The 22,987-nt window shown below is 43.1% G+C and overlaps 1 protein-coding gene across 1 annotated transcript; it reads right to left on the bottom strand.

Annotated features, from left to right (window-relative positions):
- Window positions 1-10,889: 10,889 nt before the first annotated feature.
- Window positions 10,890-20,728, bottom strand: CENPA (centromere protein A). The gene is made up of 4 exons (XM_012522548.3): window positions 19,684-20,728; window positions 13,152-13,261; window positions 12,622-12,699; window positions 10,890-12,290 (listed from the first exon to the last, which is right to left on the bottom strand). Exons 1-4 carry the CDS (start codon window positions 19,844-19,846, stop codon window positions 12,156-12,158), a joined length of 486 nt encoding a protein of 161 aa, XP_012378002.2. The 5' UTR covers window positions 19,847-20,728; the 3' UTR covers window positions 10,890-12,155.
- Between the last annotated feature and the right edge of the window lie 2,259 nt (window positions 20,729-22,987).

Here is a 22,987-nt window from a genome sequence, read left to right as displayed (position 1 = left end):
TTTATTTATTCCCGCCTCCCCGTTATCTGTTCTCTGTGTCCATTTGCTGTGTGCTCTTCTGTGTCTGCTTGCATTCTTGTCATTCAGCACCGGGAAACTGTGTCGCTTTTTTTGTTGCGTCACCTTGCTGTGTCAGCTCTCTGTGTGTGCGTCGCCACTCCTGGGGCGTTGTGCTTTTTTCATGCAGGGCAGCTCTCCTTGCAGGGCGCACTCCTTGCACGTGGGGCTTCCCTATGCGGTGGACACCCCTGTGTGGCATGGCACTCCTTGCATGCGGCAGCTCACCACATGGGTCAGGAGGCCCTGGGGATTGACCCTGAGACCTCTCATATGGTAGGCGGACGCTCTATCAATTGAGCCACAACTGCTACTCCCCAACCCCCCTTAACTTTCATCCTACTTGTGTCCTTGAATTTAAGGTATGTCTATTGAAAACAGCATATATTTGGGCCATGCTTTTTCATCCACCTACCAAAGCCCTTTTTTTGTTCCTGGAGAGTTTAATTCATTTACATGCAAATTTTAAAAAAAGATTTATTTACTGTATTTTTCTTTATTTCCCCCTCCCCCAGATGGTTCTCTCATCTCTTTGCTCGTCTTCTCCATGAGGCATCGGGAACCAAACCCTGGATCTCCCAAGTCAGAAATGAGTGCCCCATAGCCTGAGCCACCTCCACTCCCCACCAGCTGCAGCATCTGCTGGCTGGTGGCATCTGCTTGTTGCAGCAGGGGGCAGTGTCTGCGCCTCTTCTTTTATTTTTATTTATTTTTGCATTTTAAAATACCAACTTTTCTTTTTGGACTTCTTATTATGGACATTTTCAAACATATGCAAAAGTAGAGAGAGGTATAACACAAATCCCGACGTACTCACGCAAAACCTGATGTACTCATGGTCCAACTTCAAAAATTACCAACATGTGACCAGTCTTGTTTTCATCTGTACTCCCACCTACTGAATTATCTTGAGGCAATCATTTCATCGGTAATTAGCTCAGTGAGGATAATTATTTTACATTCAGGCCTGCTTTTTTAAAATCTTACCCTCCTCCATCCTCTCGGGAAGGGGCTCGAGGACTTTAAGGAAACAGCCTTGAGAAATAAAGTCTCCATTGAAACACCAAACCAGCTGATCAAGGGCTAAACCGATTTGAATGAGGAACGATTAGGAGGTAGTGGAGCCAAGCCTGGCGGTGGGGCTGGGAGGTGGGACAAAGCTTGCCCTGCCGGGTCCAGCCTCCCAGGGGGCAGCCTCGTGGGCCTTTGATGGGAGTGGGCCTTTGAGTGAAAGGTGAGGGAGGGCTGGAGTTGTCTACTGGTGACTTCTTGGAAGGGACACATTCTGTACTGGCTTCTGAACTGAAGGTACCTCTCCTCAGCGGTGGAAGCTTCAAGGGAGAGGAAGGAAGAAGGAATTTGGCTGAGGAAAGAAAGGAAAGCCGCGGTCCTGAACTACCCAAGTATTGGGCAAGGATACACCGTTAATTGACTTAGCAAACATTTACTGAGCCTGTGTCTCTCACCAGCTCCCTCTTTAAACGAATCTGTGGCCATGCCTGTCCTCACTTCTTTTCCTCTGATCCTATCAGCAGAGGTGTCCTCTTGCCCCACCACCCCTTGCTGCCCACCTTCACCCTTCACTCCTTCTGACTTTCTTGGGGGCTTTGCTCTAAGGACATCTCACCTGGCACTTTCTCTGCAACCACCCAAGTGCCAAACACTCCCGCCTCTGCTCTCCCTCTCCTTGCTTGGACTCCACTCTCTCCCCTCTAACGTGCTCCTCCAGCTCTTCTTTGCCCAGCCTGCTCCTCTTCTATTAGGAGGCACTGGGATCTGAACCCAGGACCTCCCATGTGGTAGGCAGGGACCCATCTGCTTCCCTACATGCAAATTAACTACTGATAATGCAGGACTTTCTTGTGTCATTTTGCTATTTTTTCTCTGTAAGTCTTAGACCTATTTTGTACCTCAATCTTCCCCTTAATGCCTACTTTCATTTTTTTTTTTTGTATTGTGCCATTTAAGTCCCTTCTCATTTCTGTATATATTTTTTCTATATTTCTTTGTGGATACCATGGTTTTAAAATTTAACATTCTAAACTGACAAAAATCATGTTTGTCTGATATCAATTTAACTTCAATAGCATTCATATACACTGTTCCTATACCATTTTGTCCCCTCACATTTTTGCTGTACTTGTTACAAATTATACATTGTACATTCAAAACCATCGTTATCATTACCTTTTATTCATTTATATTTCAGAACCTGTAAGAAGTAAAAAATGGCATTACATATAAAAAATACAATACACTAGCACTGTCATTTATAATTACCCATACAGCTATCTTTACTGGAGGTCTTCATTATGCCACTTCAAACCACTGTCTAGTGTCCTTTCCTTTCAGTCTGAAGAACTCCCTTTAGCATTGCTTACATGGCAGGTGTAAAGGTGACAAACTCCCTTAGCTTTTGCTTATCTGGGAATGTCTTAACCTCTCTGTCATTTTTGAAAGATTGTCTCACCAGATATAAAATTCTTGGTTGGCAATTGTTTTCTTTCAGTACTTTAAATATTTCAACCCACTGCCTTCTTGCCTCTGTGGTGTCTGATGAGAAGTTGGCTCTTAATCTCATTGGGATTCCCTTGGGTATAGATTGTTGCCTTTTTTGAGCAGCTTTCAGAGCAGCTCCTTGTCCTTGGCATTTGACAGTGTTAATAGTCAGCCAAAGGGGTGCTGATACAAAGTACCAGAAATCTATTGGCTTTTATTTTTAAGATTTATTTATTTATTTATTTCTCTCCCCTCCCCCCACCCTGGTTGTCTGTTCTCTGTGTCTATTTGCTGCGTCGTTTTCTTTGTCTGCTTCTGTTGTTGTCAGCGGCATGGGAATCTGTGTTTCTTTCTGTCACGTCATCTTGTTGTGTCAGTTCTCCGTATGGGTGGCGCCATTCTTAGGCAGGCTGCACTTTCTTTCATGCTGGGCGGCTCTCCTTATGGGGTGCACTCCTTGCATGTGGGGCTCCTCTACGCGGGGGACACCCCTGCGTGGCACGGCACTCCTTGCGCGCATCAGCACTGCATATGGGCCAGCTCCACATGGGTCAAGGAGGACCGGGATTTGAACTGCGGACCTCCCATGTGGTAGGCAGATGCCCTAACCACTGGGCCAAGTCCGCTTCCCTCTATTGGCTTTCATAAAGTGTATTTATTTAGGGTAAAAGCTTGCAGTTACAATCCCTAGAGTCCAACTCAGGGTACCATAAGATGTACTTCCTCAACCAAAGTCTGTTGCCATGTGTTGAAGCAAGATGGCAGGCGACATCTGCGAGGGTTCAGCCTTCCTCTTCCCTCTTAAGGCTTCGTAGATCCAGCTTCTTCTGATCCCAGCTGTAGGCTGGCATAAGGCTTGTCTCTCTCTTTCAGGCTTGTTTCTTTCTGGGCTCAGCTGCTCTGCTTCTTTCACAAGGTCATCTGTAAACTATCAAGCAAATGGTTCAACTGTCTCTGGGACCAGCATTAAAACCAAGTTCTCTTCCCTGCAGTGTCTTTTTCTGTATATCTACTTCTGTCTTCTCCCTGAACGAGTATCTGTATATAGCCCACAGAGGGAGTCAGGGACTCAAAACAAGTCATCCTAATGATGTGGTCAAATCAAAGTCTTAATCTTAATGTAATTTAATCAAAGGCATCTCAGCTGAATACAATAAAATCAAAGGGTATCATGCCCAGAGGAACAGACCAGTTTACAAACATAATCGATTATCTTTTTTGGAGTTCATAAATGATGTCAAACTGCCACAGACTACTATGCACCTGGGCATGGTTCTCTTTTGGTTTGTCTTTCTTGGAGTTCATTGGGCTTCTTGGATGTGCTTATTCATGTCTTTGATTACATTTGGGAAGTTTTCTGCCATTATTTCTTTGAATATTCTGTCCCTTTCTTTCTTCTACTTATGAGACTTTCATAATACAAGTATCAGTACATTTGATGGTGTTCCACAGGTCTCTTAGGTTCTGTTCACTTTTTAAAATTCCTTTTTCTTTTAGCTCTTCAGCTTGAATAATTTTATCTTGTCTTTGAGTTCACTGATTCTTTCTTCTGTGGAATTTTGGTTTTTTTTTTTCAGGTACCAGGACCAGGAATATAGGAGGCCAGTGCCCAACCACAGAGCCACATTGGTTATCCTGAGTTGGCCCCTTTGCTTGTTGCCTGTTTCTTTGTCCCCAGGAGGCACCAGGAAATGAACCTGTGACCGCCCCCCTATGGGAAGCAGATGTTCAACCACTTCAGCCACGTCTGCTCCCCTGGAGAATTTTTATTTCAGTTGTTATGGTCTTTAACTCCAGTATTTCTCTTTGGTTACTTTTTATAATTTCAATCTCTTTATTGAAATTCTATAATTGTTCATTGTTTTCCTGATACCTGTTAGCTCTTTTTCTGTGTTTTCCTTTATCTCTTTGAACAAAAGTCTTTGTCCAGTATATCCAAAGTCTGGTCCTCTTCATTGGTAGTCTCTGGATTCTTATCTTGTTCTTTTGAATGGGCCGTCATTTTGTTTGTCTTATCATCTTTTGTTGCACCCTGTACTTTAAAAAAAAAAGATTTATTTTATTTATTACCCCCCTGCCACCCGTTTGCACCTGCTGTCTGCTCCGTGTCTATTTGTTGTGTGCTGTTTCTGCTTATCTTCTCTTTAGGAGGGACTGGGAACCAAACCCATGACCTCCCCTGTGGGAGAGAGTACTCAATTGCTTGAGCCACCTCCGTTTCCATACCTTGTACATTTCAATATTTTAAAGTGGTATAATCCCTGTTGTTCCTTGAGTTTGTGCCCAGCTAGTGATATGACAGGGATCTATTTGGGTACCAGAAACTAACAAACAAACCAAGGTAAAAAGCACCCCCTCTCAATCTTTGTGAATTGGCTCTGCTTTGGCTGGCAATCTCCTTTAGAGTTTAGATCTCCTATCAAGAAAATCAGGCTGTGGCAAATGTGGAGGGGCTTCTCTGTCTTATCGGAGACTGCTTCTTATCTTGGACTTGTGCTTATTTGTGGCCTTATGAGTTTCCCCATTACAGGAATTGGAATGCTTTTCTATTCTCTAAGCAATATACTTTCTTCCCATCCTTGGTGCTCTGTTGTATAACTTAATACAGGCAATTCTTTGTCCTGGATTGTTTTTGCTTAATCATTCCTTAACTGCTTTAGCTGCCTGCAAGCTGCTTCTGCTGGCAGGGCAAGTTCTGGGAGGATGGAGCCACAAGTTTCCTGTTTCAGACTTCCAGTCAATGGAATAGCACTGACATACAGACACCCCAGCATGCACACGAGGTACTCTTCTTGCTCTGAAACAGGGTCAGGTGCCCATAACTGGCTCCACACTGCACGGAGGAGGGGTGGGAAAGGGGCTCGAAAGGGCACCACAAGCTTTGCCTGCTTTTAAAGCTGCATTTTGTTGATTTGGCACTTGCCTAGTTACTACAACCCTTGAACTGTTTTAGGAGCACTGGGGAAAATGGTTCTGACAGTTTTTGCTAGTTGTTCAAAGATTCTGTGGGGGATCAGCCACTGGAGCACCTTATACTGCCATCTTGGCTGACCAGTGAGCTGTGCTTTTTAGCTTTGTGAAGGTAGGGAGACAAAGGTTGGAGCATAAGCCCTCCAAGTGTGGGGACCATGGTAGGCTGCCTCTCATGTGAATTGGGGTCCTTGGAAGGCTAGTTGTAGTCTAGAAGTAAGATGGACAAGAAGCAATTCAGACCTTACACAGACTGCATCTTGGCTCTGGATAGCCTAGAAAAATCTCAAGCCTTCAACTTAAGTAAGGTAGTTCTGAATCATTACTGCCTCCAGACATCTGCTAGAAAGTTATCATCCTAGGCCTCAAATTACTTCCTCATATAGATATTTCAGGCATACTACCAAAGGTGATCAAGCACACAAAGAGGAAATACATCTTGTGAGAACCAATGGAAACTATAGATAATAGAAACAGATCTAAGGGGACTCTAATATTAGAATCACCATTTTTTGTGAGCTTTGTATCTTAAAAAAATACAATAAAAAATGATGGGGTGCGGGGTGGGGAGTGGGGTATATAGGAACCTCTTATGTTTTTTAATGTACCGTTTTATGTGATCTACTAACTTTAAAAAAAGATAACTTTTAAAAACTTAAAAAAATATGTTAGAATCACCAGACCCAGTCTGATTACTATATTAAAGGAGAGGAAAGTCAAGCTTGAAATTTTCAGGACACTATAAAAAGCAACAAGATAGATTTGAAAAGAATAAGACAGAAAGGAATTCTAAAACTTTTAAAAGAGTATAATGTAATACTTGACAGTAAGAAAATGAACAGGTTAAAAACTAGATTAGAGAAAGCCGAAGTGAAAAGCAATGAATTACAAAGTAGGGCAGAAGAAACAATTCAGCATGAAGCACTAATAGACAAAAAGATACAAAATAGAAGAGAAGGAAGGAAACACAGAGGATACAGAGAAAGCCTAGCAAATAGATTATGGGAATCAGAGAAGGTGAGCAGACTGGAGCAGATGCAATATTTGAAGAGATAATTGTTGAGAATTTTCTAAAAAGGATGAAAGATCTCAATCTACATTCAATAAATCTGATGAATGCCAAGCAAGACAAAGTTATCCACAGCTAGACACATGATAATGACATTGTACAACACCAAAAAATGACAAAAAAATCTTTTTAAAAATAGCAAGGGAAGTAATATTTTTATAGCTGCAACTGTTGGGCTAACAGCTGACCTTTCAACAGCAAAAATGGAACCCAGAAAATTGTGGAATCATGTTGCTCATGTGAAGAAAGAAAATAAGTGCCAATCTATAATCACATGCCAGTAAAAAGCCCAATATAAATTCACAAGGTTGGAGAGAACAGGAGAGGAGAAAACAGCAACAAATTTTTGAATGCTAGAAAGCAGATGGACAAGCAGGAACTGATTTTACAGATCCAAGAAAGGAATTTTTTAGCAAAAAGTGAGGGAAGTTAAGGACCATCAAATTTACTTCATTCAAAAGCTTCAGGAACTGAAAGCACGAAGTATTTCTGGGCATGAATAAGCATTAGTTGAAAACTGTTCAGGAAAACGGAATTCCCAGATGTTCTTCTTCTACAACTCAACATTGTGTGTCTGACTTCGCCCATCCAGCAGAAGTCTAGAGGGCACCTAGGGAGGTTTTGTGGAAGCCAAAATAGGAATATTAAGTAAGTTTATGCATAATAATTTTCAGTATGGATATCCTCAGCTCTCCTTCTCTACTCAGCTCCTAGAACCAAGCAGGAGATTGGCTAACACTTCTTGATTAGCCTGAGAACAGGGAATTCCCTAACAATGGCCCATCTGATCATTCTAAAGTAAAGCTCAAAGTTCACAAGTCCCATTAACATGTGCAGAGCTTCCAATTACCTTTTTTGGCCCCCACTTTCAAACTTAAGCATTATTAAAACCTTGAGGGAATCCTCAGAAGTGGAAGAGATCAAAACAAATGAGAAAAAAATTTGGAGAAAAACACTATGCGAGAAAAAAAATACATAATAAATGTCCTTAAAATGGTATTACAGGGAAACAGATGTGGTTCAAGCAATTGGGCTCCCGTCTACCATATGGGAGGCCCTAGGTTCAATTCCTGGGGCCTCCTGGTGAAGGCAAGCTGGCCTGCACTGCAGAGAGCTGATGGCTCACACTGCGGAAAGCTGGTGCAGCAAGATGACACAACAAAGGGAGACACAGAGGAGAGACAGTGAGACACAGCAGACTGGGGAGATGAGGTGGCTCAGGTGACTGAGTGCCTTTCTCCCATACTGGAGGTCCTGGGATCAGCTGCTGGTGCCTCCTAAAAAGAAAGATGAGAAGAAAAAAGACAAGCAGACACAGAAGAACACACAGTGAATGGATGCAGAGTTTGACAGTGAGTGCAAACAAGGAGGGGGGAAAGATCATTTTAAAAAAAAAGGTATTACAGGGGAGTGGATATAGAGCAAGTGATTGTGCCCCTGCTTCCCATGTATGAGATCCTCGGTTTGATCCCTGGACCTCATTGGGGAGCGGATATAGCTCCATAATTGAGCACCTGCTTCCCATTTTCAGGGTCCTGGGTTCAATCTCTGGTACCACCTTAAAAAAAAATGGTATTACATCCATGACATAAGAGCAGAATGTATACTGATTATATGTCTATTTGCTCTAAGCTCCATTCTGCCTTCCAGGTTATCTTCTGTAATACAGGGGGTTAGAAGCCAGCCGACTTGCAGATTCCCTTGCAAGCTGCTTCTGGTTAGGTTCTGTCCACGGGACAAGCTAGTGGGGACTGGAAGGTAGGAAGAAGAAAGGAGACATTCTCTTTCTTGCTTTGGTAGTGCCCCTAGTGTCAGTCGTAGTTTCACTGGTCAGAGTGAGGGCACCTGAGCTCCTGCTGGTAGCAATGGTGTGGTTCTAACATAGAGTGTATTAGTCAGCCAAAGGGGTGCTGGTGTAAGATGCCAGAAACCTGTTGGTTTTTATAAAGGGTTTTTACTTGGGGTAGAAGCTTACAGTTACCAGGCTATAAAGTGTAAGTTACTTCCCTCACCAAAGTCTGTTGCCACGTGTTGGAGCAAGACAGCTACCAACTTTCAGCCTTTCTCTTCCTCTTTAGGCTTTGTCTCTCTCCCTGGGGCTCGATTCTCTCTTGGCTCAGCTGCTGTTCTCTCCACAAGGTAGGCTGTGAACTGTCAGGCGATTGGCCCATCTCTTTTCCTGAGGCCTTCTCTCCATCTTTATGACCAAGATCCTCAGTGTGCTTACTTCCCAGGACTACAGCTCAAAACTCTAAACTCCCTTCTCTGCTATGAGGTCTCTTGGGGACTCTAGGCCCTACTGACATGGCCCAATCAAAACCTTAATCATTATTTAATCAAGTAAAAGTGGAATCTCTGAATTCAATATAATCTAATATGCTCAGAGAAAAAGACCAGTTCACAAACATAACCCAGTATCTATTTTTGGAATTCATAAATAATGCCAAACTGCTACACGGGAGCTTCCTGATTTTTGGGTAGCATTCTCTCTTGCATTTTTCTCCTCCAACCTCCCAACATTATAACCAATCCTCTCCATTAAATCCCTGTGTTTGAAATATCTAGGATGATTGATTTTTTTGACTTAAAATTGAATTGTAATGGTATACCTAAAAAAGAAACATTATAGAAACAAACAAAATAGAGTTCCTGGATATTAAAAATGTGAAAGCAGAAATGAAAGAGTTGGTGGAAAGATTAGACAATAATGTTGATGAGATCATCAAGAAAGTAGAGCAAATGAAGCAAAACAAGAAAACCATCAACAGCCTAAGTGCTCAAAATTTATAGTAAACAATAGCATTATGATGTGACTTATACTGTTACTGTCTAAATGCTATGAGGTGTTATATGGCTGAGTCTTCAAAAGAGTTGGGAAGTCATCAGAGGGGTTGCACTTATGCACCCCTCAGCAGGATCCCAGAGACAGCCAAAGTAGATACAACCCCAGGTACTGTTGCTCCCGAGGGCTATGGAGACACACAGGTTCTATGGTCAAGGCAGTTGGCTCTGGAGTTCAGTGCCTTGTCAGAGGGCTCTAGTTTGGAATTTGTGTTCTTGAGTGTGATGGAGTTGGACTCAGATGTGACGTTTGTACACACGCCTCTTCTGTCACTTTTACTGAACCTGTGGTATATATACTCAGGAGACTTGAATCTCTGAACTGTCCATGTGCCATCTGGGGCCTGAGCCTCAGCAAAGTTGCAACTCCTACCCCCCCATTTTGCTGTACTTACTCAGGTCTGCTAACAGGGAGGTGAAGATGGTCAACTACCATACCAGGGAACTGAGAGTGCCTACAACTCCAAGCAGAATTGGATCCAACAACCATGTGGGATCTAAGCCCCCTCTCGATATAGAGGTGGAGTGGACATCACTATCCCAGGGTCCACAGGATGGAGGAATATAATATGGATTAGAGTGGAGTTACTGGTATTCTAATATAGAACTATTGTGACTAGTAATGGAAGAAACTGTAGCATTGATGTAGGGAAAGTGGCCATGGCTGTTGCTGAGGGCAGGGAGAGGGAAGAAGAGGTGTGATGTGGGGGCATTTTGGAGTTGTCATAAATGATATTGCAGGGACAGATGCTGGACATTATATACACTGCCATAATCCACTGAATGTACTGGGGGAGAGTGTAAACTACAATCCATGTGGTGCAGCAGTGCTCCAAAATGTATTTACCAAATGCAATGAATATGCCATAATGATCAAAGAGGTTGTTGCTGCAGGAGAAGTGTGGGGGGGCGGTTTGTGGGAACCTCTTGTATTTTTTAATAAAGTATCTTTAAAAAAATACAATAAAAGAAAATGTTCAAAAATAAATAAATAAATAAATAAATGCAATGTGGTGGTGACAGCATGCACGCTACCTGGCATTTGAGTATGACACACATGTGTACTGGTAAGAACAATTTTAAAGAAGCAGAGAAGTATCAATTTAAAGAAAACCAATGGAAGACTATCTTAATTAATGACACCCTTGGCAAGAACTTTAAATATATTCCACGGACAGATGTGCTTTATTTTAAACATCTTCATAAATACGACAATGTGGAACAATTACAGGTTTCTCAGCAATAGTACCTGGTCCTGCCCTTCAGTTTGTCTCTGCATTCAGTTGACTGACACTTTATTAGCAGTAGCCCCCCATCGCAAATCATTTTTATGCACAAAATCTGAAATCTTTGGGTGGCACTTATCATTTCTCTGGAAATCTTTTAAATTTGCTTCCAGTTGTAATAAGGCAACATTTTTATTCGTTCATATTCATTCTATTGGAGGCACAAATATTGCTCAAATCTCATTTAAATTTGCAAAAATGTAAAATACAGGTATAGAATTTAATGCTAACATACATGTAAAAAGTATAACAACCTTGGTTTTAAGTTTTTTTTCATTAAAGAATTATTTCTATTACCTCTCCACAATGAGTTATACAAAATCACACAGTATAAATTATTACACATCTTGATTTACAAATAAGAATAAAATGTTAAGTTCTATAGGTTAGAATTTCTGAATGACATTAATAGGAATTTCTGGAAGGAACTGGAAGATTAAGCCTTAAATATTTTCTATTTCAACCTCAACTAAGTTTTTGAAAAGCTATACATTTATACATTTGTTGACAGGCACAGGCCACTCAAGAACTTGATATCACCACTAAAGATGAGATTAATCTGGTGGACGGAGATCTGCATACTAGACATGCTGGACCTTTCCATGAAGCTGATTGTAGTGGTCATCTCAATTTTTTTTGCCCTATGTTTTAAATAAAATTAAATATTCACATGGTAAAAATTGTAAGCAGTACAGAAGGTCTAAAACAACAAGTAAACGTCCTTTTCTTCATTAACCAGCAAATTTGATGTCTTCAAAATCATTAAAACAGTCATAGGAATAATTTGTGAACTGAAGCCAACCTTGGAGACTCTTTATCTGAAAATAATTTTGAAGTCTTTGGAATTGGGTTGATTGTTTGCTCTTTTACCACTCTTGCAGAGGAAAGCCATGCAATCTTAAATCGTCTCCTCCTTTAAAAAAAAAAAGCGCAAAGCCACGTGGCCACACACACGTACTGCCCTGAGTCGGCTGGCTGCAGGCAGCACTCAGACTCCGGGGATCTGGTCACGGCTTTAGGAAGAGTCTTTGGTATCATCCTCGAAATTCTCACAATGCGTTTTCACAAGTAAGAAAAAAATTCTCCTAATCAAAATGAGGTCATCTGGTCCTTAAAATATGGAGAAGCTTAAATCTGTCAGGAGATTCAGGTCGTCTGGTCATTACTTAATAGAGAAATATCTTTATTTAATATTGTACAAAAAGGCCTTAGCATTGGGCCCCAAACATGAAGTTAAAAACAGGTTCAGCCTTTTCTAAAGAACAAAGGGAAGGCCAGACGACAAGGAACTAAGGATGGAGAAGGGAAACTCCTTCAGAGAAATTTCAACTTCAGCCATGAGAAGCTAGGTGGTGTTTGTTTTTTTTTTCCCCAAAATCCACTTGCTCTCTGGGTAAGCAGGAAAGGCTTACAGAGACACTGGCTGCAGGAACTCAGCCAAGTCCCGCTTCAATGCCTCGGATCCTCCTGGCCAGCTGCACATCCTTCGGGAAAAGAGTGACACGGCCAGCATGCAGAGAGAGGAGGTAGGCGTCCTCAAAGAGATGAACTAGAAATGCTTCTGCTGCCTGGGGGCAGAAAGAGAAATAAAAACACCAAAACGGACAAGGGGGTATGGGCTGCTTTTCTTAGAGACCTGTTAAATTTACTTTGGAAGGCTCAAAGGACAGTAGCAAAGATTGTTCACATAAGGAGACTGAACTGTGCCTGGGAATTCTGCTGTCAAACCAGAATGGAGCCTCCAGTCTATGATGTGTTACTTTATTGCTATTTTCAAGAAAGTAAGATTCAGCATGTGACACTCCATAGTCAACAAGTTCTGGTGGGCACATGGAAGTGAAGAACACTTCTTTCTCCCACACTCACTCCTCATCCAATTCTATCTTGGCCACTTCTTACCTCTTGTAGGGCCAGCAGGGCCTGGGCTTGCCAATTGAAGTCCACACCGCGAGTGAATTTAGAGCATATCTCTCTTACCTGTGAAGGAGTGGGGATGGGGAGTGGAGAAGGGAAATGGGGAAGGGTAGAAAGTAAAAGATATTCAAGGAAAGATAGACTTTCCCTATGAGTCTCCACTGCATTGTCATTTCCACTATTCCTTCCTGGCCCAACACTGTAGCAGGTGTTGACTCCTGGGACCTCAGGAACTGGCATATTTCTCGTTGGTAGTGGGAGAGGGAAATGAGGGGCGAACTCTCTGGGTGGGGAAAAGGATCAAAAGATGAATGGATGAGAGGATTCTTAGGTATATAATGAAAGAACCCAGTCTCAAAGGCCCTTGGAGGGCCTATGTTTCAGAACATAGAGAGTCTCCTCAGATTAGAGAAGGGGTCCCATAGTCATTTAGGAGAGAGATGGCAGGCTCCCCGATGCCTGGGACATCTAGAGAAGGGCAGCGTGGGGTTGGTGGGAAGCTCCCTGGAGCTCACCAGGAGGCTGAAGGGCCGCTTCCTTATCAATAGATCTGTGCTCTTCTGAAGCTTTTTGATCTCCTTCAGAACCCTGTATCTCTGCACACCACGTCGACGGAAGGAAGCGCCTGAGCAAAAGAGTTGGGTCATAAGGTAAAGTGCAAAGGAAAATAAGTGCTACCTCACAGGTTGGCCGAAAGAAAGGGAAACTGTCAAATCACTAGATAATAATATGTTCTACAAGAGCAGGGATTTTTGTCTGCTTTATTCACTTGTTATCTTTAGCACCTAAATAAATATTTGTTGAATGAATGAATGACCTTTTGAGGATTCCCTCTAATGCCAATTATTCCATGAAGTCTTTCCCAAATCCCAATCCCTTCCAAAGTGATGGGTCACCTCCCTCCTCTAGATCCCAAAGTACTTTGTGCCATTCTTATATCTTACACACTTATGCTGGAAACTCAGGTATTTTATTTTAGTTTAGTTCACTTTCCCTAGGAGATGGAATGTAGTCCTCCTAGATTGGCTGCAGTTGGCAGGGCTCATTAGTGGCTGAGTCAGGAGCTCAGGAGAGGCATAGCTCAGCCCTAGGCACATGGATTATGTGGCTCCAATCCCGGTTCCAAACAAAAAGAAAAAAATCTTAAAAATATAACAAAAGTAGACATCATAAAAGTCAAATTATCTGCTCAAACTATATTGAAACTAAAAATTAAAAATACAAAAAGAATACTGAAACCAAAATTCTTCTAAATAACTCTTGTGTTAAAGAGAATCCTAACTGAAATTAAGACAATTTAGAAATGAATCACAATAAAAAGCCTACATCTCAAAGTTTATGAGATACAGCTAAAGTAGTATTAGAGGGAAAAGTACATCCTTAAAATATGTTATAAGAAAACAAGAACATTAAAAAGATAGCTGATGGGAAGCAGATGAGGCTCAGGGAGTTGGGTGCCCCCTTGCCACATGAGAGGCCCTGGGTTTGGTTCCTAGCGCCTCCTAAAAGAGGTGAGCAAGATGGTGAGCTGACGCGACAAGATGATGCAACAAAGAGATAAAACAAGGAAACATAATGAGAGACACAACAATCGAGAGTAGAGGCAGCTCAAGCCATTGGGCACCTCTCTCCTACATGGGAGGTCCTGGGTTCAGTTTCCAGTGCCTCCCAAAAAGAAGATGAGCACACAATGAACAGACACAGAGAGCAGACAGTGAGTGTAAACATTGGTGGGGGGGATAAATAAATAAAATAAATCTTAAAAAAAGATAGCTGAACTAAGCATTCAACTCAAGTGTTACAAAGAGAACTTAAAACCAAAGTAGAACAAAAGAAAAATGAAAAAGATGAAACAAAAGAAATATTAAAGATAATAAAATTAATGAAAAGGAGTAAAAAAAACTATAGTTGCTTGAGATAAAATTAATGAAAAAGAGTGAAACTAGAGTTGCTCAAGAGATAAAACCAAGGACCTATAAAATGTATAAACCTTTAAGCTGAACAAAGAATAAAGAGAAAAACAGAAGCTAACATTGTGAAGGAATAAAAATGAACTTCAGAAATGTTATTCAAGGCCCAGCCAAGGAAAGAGAACCCACACTGAATATTTCAATAGAAGGGACTTAGCATAGCAAACTAACCACAAAGGTCTCAGAAGAGCTGAGAGCAAATGGGGGGAGGTGAGGCAGTCCAGGGATGCTTGTGCCCAGCAGCTGCCAGCAGAGACTTTAGCCCTGAGTGGGGATAAGGAACATAAGCCAAAGAAACAAAGCAGTGTCCAGGATGGTGAGTGACATTTAGGAGAAAGAAAGAAACCCCATACTGAGGAGATAAGATCCTGGCACCTGCCCCCTGCCCCACTGCTAATCAGCAGCCAGAGTCACTGGAGGCAGCCTTCGGGACATAGATACAGCAGTTGCAGAAAATGTAAAGATGAACACAATTAAAAATCAAACAATTTAAGAAAGTGAATACCATGCAAGAAAGGAACCAAACTCAACAAACGAAATAACCGATACCAGAGGAATATGAGGTGATGGAGCAAAGGGAGAGAGACTTTGAGAGAAGCATATGTAACTTCAGAGGGATAGAGGAATATATGAAATCTATCAACCACAAAAACAAGCAGTTATGAAGAATAACCAATTAAAGAGATCAGGAAAAGAACTCGGATTTTAAAAAAATCAGTATTTGGATTTTGAAATGCTACCATAAGGAGTTTGGATTTAATTGTAAAAGTAATGGGAAGCCATGGAAGAGAGAAGAGTGATCCATTTACATTTTAAAGACCATTACAGCTGCTGAGTAAAGAAAGAAATGGAGACAGGCAAGAGTGGAAGTAGAGTAGTAAGCAGGATAGGAGGCTCCTGCAGCAGTTACGTTGAGAGATGCTGGTGGCTAGGACCAGGCTGGTGGCAGTAGAGATGGAGACAAATGGATTAAGATGACAATCTGGAGACAGAAGTGTTTGAACGTGCATTTGGATTGGATATGAGGTAAGAGAAAAGGCTGTCTCCCAGGTTTCTAACTTGAGCAACTAAATGGGTGGTTGTGCCATTTACTTAAATAGGAGAAAATTGGGGGTGAGGAGGTTGGAGGTGAATAACCAAAAGTTCAGTTTTGGATGTGCAGAGTGAGTGAAAAGCCAGAGAGTGTGGTGTCAAGAAAGTGAAGGGAAGAGAATACTTCCAAGGAGAGTGGTCCATTGTGTTAAATACTTAAGAGACAGAATAACTTAAGGACATAAAAGTGTCTACTGGATTTGCCAATAAGGAAGCTGTTGGTGACCTTGACAAGAATAGTTTAAGTGTACTAGAAATAGTGGTAATGGCTGTGGGAAGTCACACTGGAAAAGGCTGAAGGGTGATTGGGAAGTGAAGAAAATGACACAATGAGGATAGACTTAAAAACAGGGTAGCTCTGAAGGAAAGTAGAGAGAAATGGGGAATATGTGGGGTCAAGGAAACACCCCTGTCCTGTCTCTTAAGATCAGAAATACCAGACCTCACTTGTGGAATGCCAATGTAAGGGGTTTGAATTTAATTCTAAGTGTAGGTGAAAAAAATAACAGAAGGCCCCTGAGAAGACAAGAGGAGGATATGCCCAAGAGACAAGAGTGGTTTTTGAAAGGAAGGGGGACACTTAGGTTGTCTGTTGTGAGAAGATGAGGGGAAGCCAGTCTGAAGGCTTCTATTCTCCTAATGAAGCATGAAGCAAGGTCATCATCAAAGAATATGTACAATGAGCAACCCAAAAAGGAAACCAAGAAAACAATTCCAGTTACAAGAGTTCTAAAAGAATAAACTATCTAGGAATAAATTCAACCAAGGATGTGAAAAACTCATACACCGAAAACTACAAAACAATGCTGAGAGAAATGAAAGATGTGAATAAATGAAAAGGCATCCCATGTTCACAGATTGGAAGACATATTTATGTTATTAGGATACCAATATCACCAAAAAGATCTACAAATTCAATGAAATTTTGATGAAACTTTTAGCAGTTTTTTCTTTTCTTTTCCAGAAATGGAAAAGTCAACTAACTCATATGGAAGGGGGAGTGGTTCTGAATAGCCAAAATCATCTTGAAAAAGGACAAATTTGGAGGAATCATACTTCCTGATTAACAAATTTACTACAAAGCCACAGTAATCAGTGTTGTAATGGCATTAAGAACAAACATACAGACCAATGGAACAGAAATGAAAGTGCAGAAATAAAATCACAATCCACGGCCAGTTGATTTTTGACAAGGGTGCTAGGTCAGCTCAATGGGGGAAAAAGAGTCTCTCCAACAAATGGTGCTGGGAAAACTGGATATCCACATGCAAAAGAATGAAAGTGGACCCTTACCTCACAACATTAGGTCAAAACAGACCAACCTAAATATAAGAGCTAAAACCATAAAACTCCTATAAGAAAACAAAGGTGAAAAGCTTCAGGACCTTGTATTAAGCAATGAATACGTGGATATGACACCAAAAGCATGAGCAACAAAAGAAAAAAGAAAGAAATTGGACTTCATCAAAATTAAAAACTTTTGTGCAAAGGATATTATCAAGAAAGTGAAGGAAGCAGGTGTGACTCAAGTGATGGGCTCCTGTCTACCAAAAAGGAGGTCCAAGGTTCAATCCCTGGGGCCTCCTGGTGAAGGCAAGCTGGCCCACAAGGTGAGCTGGACTGAGTGGAGAGCTGGCCCATGGGGAATGCTGGCCTGTATGGAGATCTGGCAGAGCAAGATGACGCAACAAAAAGAGACACAGAGGAGAGACAATAAGGGACGCAGCAGACCAAGGAGCCGAGGTAGTGCAAGAGACTGAGTGCCTCTCTCCCACTCTGGAAGGTGCTGGATCTTTTCCTGGTGACACTTAAAGAGAAGACAAGTGGACACAGAAGAACACACAGTGAATGGAAACAGAGACCAGAAAGCGAGCACAAAACAATGAGGGGGGGGATGGAATAAGTAAATAAATCTTTAAAAAAACAGTGAAAATACAACCTACAGAACGAGAAAACATTTGGAAATCATATATTTGAGAGTTTAATATTCAGAACATATAAAGAAATCCTACAACTTAACAACAAAAAGACAAAAAACCCAATTAAAAAAACTTGAATAGACATTTCTCCAGAGAAGACATACAAATGGCCAATAAGCAAGTGAAAAGATTTTGACTACCCTTAGTTAGCCATTAGGGAAGTGCAAATCAAAACCACCCTCTAGCGTGGCTGTTGTTATTTTTTAGTGAGTATGCAGAGAAACAGAATCTTTGCACATTGGTGGGAATGTAAAATGATGTGGCTGCTGTGGAAAACAGTTTGGCAGTTCTTCAGAAGTTAAATTACCAAAGGACCTGGCAATTCTATTTTGAGGAATATACCCCAAAAAATTGAAGAAGAAAAAAAGGACTTAAGAAAATTGTACACCAATGTTCATAGCAGCACAGCTCATAATATCCAAAAGACTGAAGTAATCCTTATGTCCATTAACAGATAAAAGGAAAAACGTATGTGGTATACATATACATAAAATGGGATACTATTCAGCCATAAAAGGAATGAAATGCTGATACATGTTACAACATGGAGGAACCTTGAAGACATCACGTTGAGTGAAAGAAACCACACGCAAAAGAACAAATGTTGTATCAGTTCACTTACATGAAATACCCAGAATAAGCAAATTCATAGAGACATAAAGCAGATTATGTGAGGGGTACAGGAAGGAAGGGGGAGTTATTGCTTAATGGATACAGTCTGGAGTGATGAAAAAGCTCTGGTAATGATGGCACAATATTGCCACCTAACTATACATATATAAGTGGCTAAAATGGGAAATTTTGTGTTGCATATATGTTACTACAATAAAACTTTAAAAAAAGAAAAGTGAGTGGGGGGACTGGAGTGGTAGCAAGTCTGGGGTGGAAGATAAAGATATGGGATAGTCCTTGAAGAAAATGAAGAGAATGAAGAACAAGACTAGTATGTCAATTCAGCCAGGAGTAGAAGGAAGCTAACAGCAAACATCATCATAACATCCTTCATCATTCCTGTTAAAATTAGGACCAAGTCAGAGATGGCTAAGGCACTGCTTTTATTTCAGTACTAGTCCCAGAAGAGCATACAATAAGAAAAAGAAATAAAAGGTATAAAACCTAAAAAGGAAGATTCAAAAGTCATGATTTGCAGATAATATAAGGCTCTGTTTAAAAAATATCAATAGAAGCAACTAAAAGATGTGAGAATTCAAAAAGTTAGCTGGCTGCAAAGGTTAAATATGTTTTAGTTAAGAAAAAAATATCCCACTCACAACTGCAAAATCTCTACCTAACCTGTAACACCTCCTGCCCCCCTGCTCCTCGCTACCATACCAAGTCAGAGGTTTGGTAAAGCAGTGGTTGCATGGTGTCCACCCGTGCGGTCATCCGCGGGTAGGAACTGCGTCCCGCAAACCCGGTTCTTCTGCCCAGTGACACACTTCCGGAAGGGAACGGGGTGAGAGCACTCGCCGTTCTTCCTTCCACGTGAGGGCCTAGACTTAAGGCCCAGCATAGCCACTCACAGGGGAAAAACCTGGAAAGATACCTTTTAAGAGTAGACTGAAATTGGTGCAAAAAGCAGCCCAACGCTTCTGCAATTGGCACAAATACACATTTTTAAAAATCCTGAATCTGCCGGCACAAGTCGTGTGACCTTGTGCTTCCTGGGCTGTGTGAGCCTCAGTTTACCTACTCTGTAAAATGGGGACACTATAAAGTTGCGATAAGGCACATAAGGAGCTTAACCCCAGGGCTAGTTTAGTGCTCGGCGCTCAATACACAGGAGCAGGCATAAAATGCAGAATTGCTATTAGGGGTCAGGTCCCCCAGGCCGGTGCTCTCCGCTTTCCCGAGCCGCCCTCCCCAGGCCCTCGCCCGGCTTGGCCGTGGGCGGAGCCCGCAGCAAATGCCGGGCGCCGGGGACCGCCCGTGGGCCCCGCGACGAGCCCTTCCCACGCTGGGCCCCAGCAGACGCGTCCCGTCCCCGCTCGGCGTCACCCGCTTACCTGAGGAGACGTCCCGCCGCGGGGTAGCGGGGGCCGCGGGCCGCCTCTCGGGGGCTTCGGGCTTGCGGCTCCGGCGGCGCGGGGCCATGGCGTCCGAGCCCCGCGGCTCGCTCGGGGACTGCACCCGCCGCGTCGTTTCAAACCCAGAGCCGCCGACTCCCATTGGCTACCACGACTGCGGGGAGGACCAATGAGGGCCCAGGCCGGGAGGGGCGGGGCGACGGCGCAACCCACCAAAGGGCGCTGGAGAAGCGCGCGGGGGCGGGGCCTCGGCTGCGCTGGGCTCGGCGGGGCGGAGGCGCCGCTGCTCGCGAGCCGGAGGCGGCTGTGAGGAGGCGGCGGGTGAGGCCGTGGCACGCCTCTGTCGCCACATAAACCACCTTCCTCAAGCATTTTGTTTTGGCTGGTCAGCCGCGCGAGGTGGCTTTTAAAGATGAGGAAACTGAGACCCATTAGAGAACGCGGCAACCCCACGTTGCGCCTGTGACTCTCCCGGCGACAGGACAGCCAGACAGGGCGGGGTCCTGGCAGGGCAGGCGCCATCCCTGTGCTGGGAGCACTCGCTCCAGCATGGCCATGGGATCGTCCCAAGGAAGCGAAGCAATCCCGGCCTGATGGGGATAATATGAATTCACTTCATGTGTCTTGGTAGTTAAAGGGGGTTATAACTTTCTAGAGTTTGCTTTCTTGCGTATCCCAAGTGTTCTACAGGGAACCTGTACCGCAGTCAGGAAGATGTTAGTTACATCAGTGATTTCAGCTGACCCATTATGCAGAGCTGCCCTGTGCGAGGCGCGGAGTTCTGTTAACCATGTCCAAGGGTGTAATCTTTCAAAGTCCGGGACGCCGGTGCAGGTTGGGTTCTCCACCAACCCTGCCCCTAGGTGTGAGGGCAGATAACTGTCTCTAAGCCTCAGTTTCGGGAATCGGGTGTGGCTCAAGCCTTTGGGCTCCTGTCTACCATTTGGGAGGTCCAGGGCTGGATTCTCAGGGCCTCCTGGTGAAGGCGAGCTGGGCAGCGCAGAGTGCTGGCCTGAGCGGAGAGCTGGGGCAGCAAGATGACACAACAAAAAAGAGACACAGGAGAAGTAATAAGACACACAGCAGGCCAGGGAACTGTGGTGCCACAAGCGATTGAGCACCTTTCTTCCAATCCGGAAGGTCCAGGATCGGTTCCAGGTGCTGCCTAAAGAGAAGACAAGCAGACACAGAGGAACACACAGCAAATGGACATAGAGAGAAGACAGTGGGGGGGGGGGGGGTGGAGTAACTGTTTTTAAAAAAAAGCCTCCGTTTTCTTATCTTTCAAATGGGGTAATAACTGGCAGTTTGAGTCTTTTGTGGACCCCAGAAAATTATGTTCTGAAATTGGTTTACGCAGTAAGGCATGTCCCATGGTAGGTCTTAATGATTTTCCTGGCATCTGTTATAAATGGGATGAAGGCAGAGAGAAAAAAATGACACACAAACAGAGAAGAACTCACAGAAGGTGAGAAAGAAAGCCACAGATGGAGCAGCCAGAAGCTGAAAGCAGCCGAGCCCTGAGGAAAAGGCAGAGACTTGGTGAAATGCACCATGTGCAGAGGAGTCCAGGAGCACCTGCAGCCGCCGCTGGAGAGAGAACGTCGCCTGATGCTTTGATATGGACAGCTCAGCCTCGGAACTGTAAGCGTATACGTTAATAAATCCTCATCGTAAACGCCAACCCATTTCCAGTGTATTGCCTTGGCATCCTTTAGCAAACTAAAACAATAACAGTCATCTAAAAGTTAACTGCATGAGAAAAATAAAATAAAGCATTCCGTCAAAGGCCTGAGGTCGTGATGCAAACCCCTGGTGCAGGTTTGAATCATGATGAAATTATTGACCAGAAGGAAGGACAAGCACTTGGTAAAGCCATTGTTAGGACGATTGTGATGGAGAAGACACTGAAGTGGGAGCTGGAAGCTCCAGGTGGAGGGAGTTGGGTCGAGGTTATTTGAGTCTTCCTCAAGAATGCGGAGTAGAAGTGTAGGGGATTTGGAAGGGTGGTGATGCGGGGACGGAGGTGTGTTGTGCCAAGCAGAGGCCACACCTGAGAAGAGCTAAAACAGTGCAGGGCATTAGAGAACAGAGGGTATCCTGACTGAGTAGATGCAGGTGATGGGGAATCTGACCTCGTCAGAAGAAGGCAGATGAAGAATGGAGAGTGAGGGTGTGGGATTTGCTAGAGCCTGCCTGTCTTACGAAAGTGACTGCACTTTGCTGAGCCACAGGTTAAGATTTAAAGCGAAGTAGTTAAGCTAGTACTAACACTCTTTAATTCTATGACTACACAATTTCTCTAAAGAAGGAGTGGAAAGGACATTAGGGGACATGATCAAAAACTCAGAAATTTAATTCTGACCTCTTTGACTAAGGTACAAGCTGCCCATTAAGTGGGGTCAAATATTTCTCATTAGCCTAACCTAGCTCAGATTCCCATCCTGCCCCCACCTGTCCCAATTAAGAGATAATCAAATCACTGGAGAGGAGGAATAGGGACTGATAACATACTCTTATAAATTTTAAGAGCCATTACTCACGGGGAAGTGGATTTGGCTCAAAGGATAGAGCGTCTGCCTACCATATAGGAGGTCCAGGGTTCAAACCCAGGGCCTCCTGACCCATGTGGTGAGCTGGCCCCCATGCAGTGCTGACGCATGCAAGGAGTGCCGTGCCACGCAGGGGTGTCCCCCGCATAGGGGAGCCCCACACACAAGGAGTGTACCCCTCAAGGAGAGCCACCCCGTGCAAAAAAAGCGCAGCCTGCCCAGGAGTGGCACCACACATATGGGGAGCTGACATAGCAAGATGATGCAACAAAAAGAGACACAGATTCCCAGTGCTGCTGACAAGAATGCAAGCAGACATAGAAGAACACACAGTGAATGGACACAGGGAGCAGAAAAACGGGGGTTGGGGAGAGAGGGGAGAAAAATAAATAAGTAAATCTTAAAAAAAAAAAAAAAAGAGCCATTACTCACAGCTACTTTAAGTCCTTTTCCTAAGGGAAGTGATTTTTCATTAGCCATTTAAAAATTGCTATATAGACCTGAACGGATCATTATGGCAGCTGTCAGCCAGATGGCTATTAAGCACTTAAAATTGAGATGTGCTGTAAAGTGTGAACTGGATTTTGAAGACAGTACAAAAAATAATAATACAAAAATCTCACTAATTTTTTTATATTGCTACATGTTGAAATGATAAGCTCTTGGATATATTGGGCTAAATAAAATATATTATTAAAATTAATTTTACATGTATTGTTTTACCTTTTTAA

The sequence above is a fragment of the Dasypus novemcinctus genome, chromosome 25 (genome assembly GCF_030445035.2).
Source record: "Dasypus novemcinctus isolate mDasNov1 chromosome 25, mDasNov1.1.hap2, whole genome shotgun sequence".
Lineage (NCBI taxonomy): Eukaryota > Metazoa > Chordata > Mammalia > Cingulata > Dasypodidae > Dasypus > Dasypus novemcinctus.
This window is presented reverse-complemented; position numbering and strand designations above follow the sequence as displayed.